The sequence below is a fragment of the Dioscorea cayenensis genome, chromosome 18, assembly GCF_009730915.1.
Source record: "Dioscorea cayenensis subsp. rotundata cultivar TDr96_F1 chromosome 18, TDr96_F1_v2_PseudoChromosome.rev07_lg8_w22 25.fasta, whole genome shotgun sequence".
Taxonomy (NCBI): domain Eukaryota; kingdom Viridiplantae; phylum Streptophyta; class Magnoliopsida; order Dioscoreales; family Dioscoreaceae; genus Dioscorea; species Dioscorea cayenensis.
In genome coordinates, this window is record NC_052488.1 from 20,240,321 (window position 1) to 20,247,420 (window position 7,100).

A 7,100-nucleotide genomic window follows, 5' to 3' on the forward strand; every position below is an offset into this window, starting at 1 on the left:
TAAAAGATATTATTTATCATATTAAATTTTAATTTTAGCCAAAGTAACAATGCACTAGTATGACAAATTAGCGACAAACACCTTTTTATTATTTTGTATTGTGCTTGAGAGTTTCTCAAAACCTCTCAAACACAATCAAAGTAAAAAATAGTAGGCTATGTCTTGGTTCCTAAAAAAGAGAGGGGATGCAACACTAGGACTTTCCAGGGGTCACCCATCCTAGTATTTTCATTCAACTAATCATATATTTTTTTGTCCTAATTTTTACTACTATGAATACAAAGAAGGTCAAATGGGAAGAGTTGGTTCCAATTATTAGAAAAAAAAAATCTCACTTAGTAAAAGAAAAAATTACCATCCTTCCTATATAAAAAGGTGGTTGTTTACATAATTTTTTAAAATAAAATTTTTAAAAGATATTACTTATCATATTAAAATTTTAATTTGAGCGAAGCAACAATACATTAGTTTTGACAAATTGGCGAGAAACACCTAATACCACTCTCGCTCAAGCACGCTTAATTTCGGAGTTTTGTTAGTGCTGATATGATCACACCCAAATTATAGTATTTTTGTGAAAAAAACAAACTTTTGGATAAAAGATACATATAAATATGGGCGTTGTTGTAAATATATACTCCCTCCATTCCTTTTAATTTGTCATAAACCCATGTTTATTTTTATATGTCATTTTTGAACATAAAAAAACATTTATTATTTTTTTTTTCCAAAGATACCATAACACTCTATTCAATTCTCTTCTTGAAATTTAATATGAGAGAGAAATGTGAAGATATAAATTAGGGGTAATTTTGAAAAGATAACTAATTTTTTATTAAATTATATAAAATAACCAACTTTTTTGGTATGTGAGATTCGGTTATTCACAACATATAAAAATGAAAGGAGAGAATATTTGCAAGTATCATTATATTTATAATTTTACATTTTGTAGAATATATACAAAAAATTGTGTTCATTTTGCGGGGTTCAAAAAATAAGGTGTTTTTTAATCCTCTCTTATCACATCTTGACATGTATATTTTTATTTTTTATGTTGTGGTTGGAATACACATGTTAGACTTTGATAAGAGAAACCGACTCTGGTTATGAAATCAAGCAAAATGACTTCCAAAAACTCTGCTTAAATAATGACAACATGATGTCATAAATTGACATATCACGGGGGCTAATATGCAAAAACATAAAAAAAAAAGAAAAATGATAATTTTCTTCTATTTATTTTAGGATCGAGCGAGCAATCGCTGGCCATCGCATCGGAATCCAAAGGCCTTGTCGTCGCTCTGTTCTCTTTACTAGGGTTTCTTCTGGTTGGGAAGTGGAAGACCAGAATTCGAAGGTACGACCTTGCTCTTAGGCCTTTCAGAATCTTCTCTCATTTTCATTGATGCGATGTTTTTGTCCATGTTTTCCGTTTTGCATTGGTTGTTATCCGATTTTTTTATTTGATTAGGTTTTCTGATCACATTGCTTTTGTTTCTGCGGATCTTTCTTAGTTAATTACCAGAAAAAAAGTGGTTTTTTTAGTTTTTGAAAGTTTTGGTCTTTACTTTGAGAGTCCTAGATCTAGGGTTTCTGCCTGGTGATACCCAGATTAGTATTGTCTTTACGAAATGTCTTTAGAAAATTCTTTTTTTTTCTTTTTTGGTTGAGATTTTGTTAATGTTTTAGTGGAATCATTGTCTTTCGTAAATTTCTTTTAATTGTTCCGAGGGCTCAAGGTGTGCTTTTGAGGTGAGATAGATGAAAAGGAGTGGAAATTTATTGAGAGAGAAGGGAAAAGAAAAGAAATTTTTAGTGATTCATCTTTTTCTCATGTGATTTTCTATTTAATTTATTAATGATGTAAGCAACTCTTTGTTATATTATTTATTTTCCCTGTTGGTATCAATCTGAAGACTTTCATAGTAGACTATCTTCTGAAAAAATAAAGTGTCACTCCGGTTGTGATTGAACGTTTTTAGCGTGGTACAGTGATTTGGAGGTCCTTAATTTTTGTATGTTTATGAGATAATTATCTTGTAAGCATCAATGAGCAGTATCATTGGGTTAGCAGCTGTTGTGAAAATCATTCATTTATTAGCCCTTTGAAGTCTGTATCATCAACACTGTAAAGCCAGCAGTTGTTGTTTTCTAAAGAAAAACAAGTACTAATATAACTTATGAAAATTTTGTGTATCTTATTCATGGTTTGTGAATATAAAGTCTTGTTTGTACTTGCATGAAATTAATAATGAACACGCTTTGGTCCGGATGATGTTGCATACTGCTTGACATTAAGCTAGTGCTTATAGAATGCAGATGCCTGTTTAAGTGCAGGATTGCCTTGTCAACTTGATATAATGTCTGGGCAGAGGAATACTTATGGCAAACGTTACCACTCCGAGGCAGATTACCCTGACAGTGGTGGAAACAAGAGAAGAAATTATGGTGATGAAAGAGATCTCTCTTCTTCAGGGCAAGATGATACTGTGTACCGGTACTTGTGTTCCGTAAAAAAGATAGGAAGTATCATTGGGAGGGGTGGTGAGATTGTGAAACAACTAAGATCTGACACTCAAGCCAAGATCAGGATAGGCGACACCGTACCTGGTTGTGATGAGCGAGTAGTAACAATTTACAGTTCAAGCAGGAAAACTAATAGGTTTTATGATACTGGTGATGATATTTGCCCTGCTCAAGATGCTTTGTTCAAGGTACATGAGAGTCTGTTGACTGTTGATTCTCTAAATGATGAAGATGCTGATGCTGATGCACCTCAAGTGACTGTTCGCCTGCTTGTGCCATCTGATCAAATTGGATGCATAATTGGCAAAGGTGGGCAAATTGTTCAGGGCATCCGTAGTGATACTGGTGCTCAAATCCGTATTCTGAAAAGCGAGCATCTTCCTCCTTGTGCCCTTAATAATGATGAGCTTCTCCAGGTATTGAAATTTGTGATTCTTTCTCGTGGCCGTTGTAACAAGGAGTGCATTTCTTATATTCCATGTTAATTCTCTTGTAACAGCTGTTGTTTTCTCAGTTTGGAGCATTGCATCGACACCCATTTGCTGCTTAGTCTACAGATATAGGATCAATATCGGTTTAAAAAACTGATTTCTGCTTACTGTTTTTCTATCTGTTGGTCATGTTCTTACTTTTAATTTTGATCTGGAAACATTTTTCATGTTATATTATATGTATATTTGCATATCCTGTTTGGGTAAACTCTTTTATAGCCTTGTTTTAGGCCATGCATCGCTGCCTTCATATGCATTATTATAAATGGCATTGTGGATCTGGTCTCTGTTTGATTTGATGGCAAATTTTGCTCAAAAGTTCCACTGGCATTCTGCTTTTCATATTGTCTATCAAGCATCTTATCTGATTAGTGCTTATGGTCTATTAGATTTATGGGGAAGCTCCTGTTGTGAAGAAGGCTTTGTTTCAAGTTTCCTCTCGACTATATGACAATCCTTCTCGTTCACAGCATCTTCTTATTGGAAACTTTCCCAGCTCATATGCTCCAATTGGTTCCCATGGGGTTCCAAATACCATAGCCCCTGTCATGAGTATGGGTCCACCATTTGGAGGGTATAAGGGTGATGCTGGAGATTGGTCCTTTTATCCAGGTCTGAGAGATGAAAGTTCTGCAAAGGAATTTGGCTTTCGTTTACTCTGCCCTTCTGTTAACATTGGAGCAGTTATTGGTAAAAGTGGTGTTATAATTAAACAGATTAGGCAAGAGTCTGGTGCAACAATCAAAGTAGATAGTTCCTCCAGCGAAGATGACTGTGTAATCGCAATATCTGCAAAAGAGGTGGGTCGTAATGCTATGCTTACTGATTTCCTTTGCCATTTTCTGAACTAATATTCATATTCAACCTACATTTAGTTCTTTGATGAACCAATTTCGCCAACATTGGAAGCTGCCTTACGCTTGCAACCCAGGTGTAGTGAGAAAATTGAGAGAGAATCTGGGGAGCCTTCATACACTACCCGCCTACTGGTGCCAACATCACGCATTGGCTGTCTTATTGGTAAAGGTGGGTCCATCATTTCTGATATGAGAAGGGCTACACGTGCAAATATTCGCATACTGTCAAAGGAAAACCTTCCCAAAGTAGCTTCTGAAGATGATGAAATGGTTCAGGTATGTATTAATTACTCTGTTGTGCCTTTGACTCTTAAAGGTTCCATTCTTCATTAAGCTGGCTTAAGTGGGCTTGTTGGTATTCCTGAGTGATTGTCACTGAATTACCACAACTAAATTTTTCTTTAATATACAACGTAATGCATTCTCTGCTCTGTTTGTGACAAATTATCATAGATTAGTGGAGACCTGGAGCTTGTCAAGAGCGCTCTTGTGCAAATAATAAAGCGGTTGAAAGCCCATTTCTTTGAAAAGGATGCTGCTTTATCGTCATTTCCTTCCTTTGCTCCATACCATTCTATTTCAAGTGATATTTCTGATGTGTCAAAGTATGGAGGCTGGGATGGTAAATCACATGGGCGTGGTGGATATTCTCCATATTCAGGAGGTTATGGCGCTTCAGTTGATTTGCAGTCTGATAGATATGGTGGCTACAGTGGTTCCCAGGTGAGCTTTAATTAAAAAGATGTTGATTATATTACTTGCAATTTGGTGTCTGGTTGCAATATTGTTCAATTTCTTTTTCCTTAAATTCCTGTAGCAAACTGATCCCATGGTCTTGATCAACTTTTTAAATTGTTTTTTAACTGTATTTTATTTGGTTTGCCAACCAGAGGGGTGGTGGCCGTAGTAGTCATGCAGCATATGGTGGGTATTCAGGTCGATCTGGCGGCAATTCTGGGTAAGGTTCTTTCAATATGTTGATGGGACTTCTCTGTGTTTGCTGGGCTCATTTGCATGGTTTAGGACTAGTTAATATCATTTGAGATATTTGATGACTTAGCCTGCTGTTTAAACCCTTCCTTAGTAGTGATGATTATATATTATTATAGGAGAAAATCAACGCACTGAAATTTCTGCCTTACCTGCATATCTGTTTAATCCACATATGCATGTGCCGCTTACTTACTTTTTAGTAAGGAAAGTGTGGTACTAGTTATATAAAATGTTGGCCCTTCACAACCTCAAACTATAATGCAGGGCCTGCTTATTATTGTTCGCCAGGAATAACTTCTTGATATACATATTATAGATTAGCTCTTGCACCTGGTGAGTTTCATTCTAGTGGCAAAACTTCAGATTTGCTAAGGCGTAATTCTGAAGACTCATGTGGCACGAAAATGTACATTTTAGCCTGTCTCAGTCAATTCCTATTTACTCTCCCTATACATTGTGTACTCTGTGGCATTCTCTTCATTTGGAAATTATTAATCATCCTGATCCTGATCATTAGCTATTGTTATCAGGTTATCTGGCCCAAACCCTGTTTCTCATGGAAAACATCATGGTTATTAGGGCTCTCAACTGATTAGTACAAGCAGGTAGACTATTCCCTGACCTACTTTATCCTTTGGACTGCATGAAACTATTTTGGCACTTAATCTTATTTAACTTAACAACTATGCTTCTGTAACCAAGCCAGCCAACCTATATTAGATATTAGTTTTCTGATGTGCCTGTCACTGTTACCTTGTTGCCTGCCCTTCCAATCATAACAGCTAAGATGTTTGAAGCCTGGAGCCAGTCTCTGTGAATCCTCAAGCCTAAAACCAGAAGACAAAACTGGAAGACCAGATGGACAGTTGTGATACCATGACCAATCATGGAAGATTTGCCTAGGAGGGCCAACATGCAATGCACCCACTTAATTTCTCATGGCCTTTAGTGAGGATTTGTTTTTTCAAGACAATGTTTTGAGCCTTTATATTTGGGACCATATGTATTTAAGTACACTGTTTGAACTTTTAAATATATATACCTGTATCCCCAAGTAACTTGTTTCCAATTGGAACTGGTTTTCACCCTCAAAGCCGTAGTGAGGATTCAACTTTTTCCAAGTTTAATGCTGTGTTATGGTTGGCCTTTTTTTTTTTTTTTTCTTTTGTTTCTCAGCATCTCATATACGCTTCTTTCGCTAGATGCCATATGATGCACAAGGAATGTAATCTAATGATTTGTTTTGTCAAGATGTGGTAGATTTACAAGCACACGATGGAAAGTAGACATGTTTGTTCAACTTAGCATGACTTCAGATCTACCAGGAGGCTAGTGATTACTTTTGAATGTAAATATTGTGCAGGTTCTTTGGAGTATACACTATGTTCACCTGAACAGGTGAGTTTCCTGTCCATGTTTCTTCTTGATAGGAATGTCTGTTATGTGCCGAAATATTGATCCAGGTAAATGCTATCCTTTAACATCATACGATGCAATACGAGTAAAATATGTTGTGTCATTTTCGCGCTGATTCTGTTTATCAATACTGCTTCTTGATCGATCTCGACAGCCTTGAGCATGTTGTTTTCCGCAATATTGATTATAGGTTCTTGAGATTTGTTCTGGTCATGCTTTCCATTTTCTCACCATTTCTCACCAATTTTGTGGCAATAAATGGTGAAAATGTTTAACTTGTTATTTTGAGATGTGGCAGGTGTGTCTGGTGACTGTAACAAATGATGCTTCAGCTTTTATGTTTTTGCTTAAGATGGAAGTTGCTTGGGCTATGTTTTTTATTATTATTATTATTATTATTATTTTGTTTGCTGGGGTATAATGCATAAACAGTTGATGGAAAATTTTATTGGTAGTGATTGTTTCCGGGCTTTAAAGCATGGTAATGTCATTTATAGCAGAAGTTCATTTTCATATGTAGAATTTTAGTGTGAGTTTCGCTTGGTTGATGAAAACCTGAAAAAGTTTGTTTTTTTTTTCTTGTAATGATTTACTTGGAAAAAAAAAATATTTTAAGAAAAAATCACAATTATCAACTTGTTTCTTTCACAACTTATCTTAAGATTTCTGAAAAAAAATTATTAATGTGTGTTTGCAATTTGATTAACTTAGTAATATGCATATTTGATATAGAAGTCATGATTATATGCAAACCATTAACTTGAGAAATGTTTTCACCCCTAAAAAATATAAATGATTTTTTATATTTACTACT

The 7,100-nt window shown here is 35.3% G+C and overlaps 1 protein-coding gene across 7 annotated transcripts; it reads left to right on the plus strand.

Moving 5' to 3' along the window:
• Positions 1 to 1,125: 1,125 nt before the first annotated feature.
• On the plus strand, positions 1,126 to 6,762 carry LOC120282057 (KH domain-containing protein At4g18375-like). 7 transcript variants are annotated; one of them, XM_039288782.1, is made up of 8 exons: positions 1,126 to 1,360; positions 2,316 to 2,945; positions 3,410 to 3,820; positions 3,896 to 4,153; positions 4,331 to 4,600; positions 4,768 to 4,835; positions 5,401 to 5,475; positions 5,653 to 5,939. In XM_039288782.1, exons 2-7 carry the CDS (start codon positions 2,364 to 2,366, stop codon positions 5,447 to 5,449), a joined length of 1,638 nt encoding a protein of 545 aa, XP_039144716.1. In that variant the 5' UTR covers positions 1,126 to 1,360; positions 2,316 to 2,363; the 3' UTR covers positions 5,450 to 5,475; positions 5,653 to 5,939. The 7 variants fall into 7 exon arrangements, 6 of the variants coding, with proteins under 6 accessions (XP_039144716.1, XP_039144717.1, XP_039144715.1 ...); XM_039288783.1 differs by having other exon boundaries at positions 2,323 to 2,945; XM_039288781.1 differs by lacking the exon at positions 5,653 to 5,939 and adding an exon at positions 6,234 to 6,762 and having other exon boundaries at positions 1,128 to 1,360; positions 2,341 to 2,945.
• Positions 6,763 to 7,100: the final 338 nt, after the last annotated feature.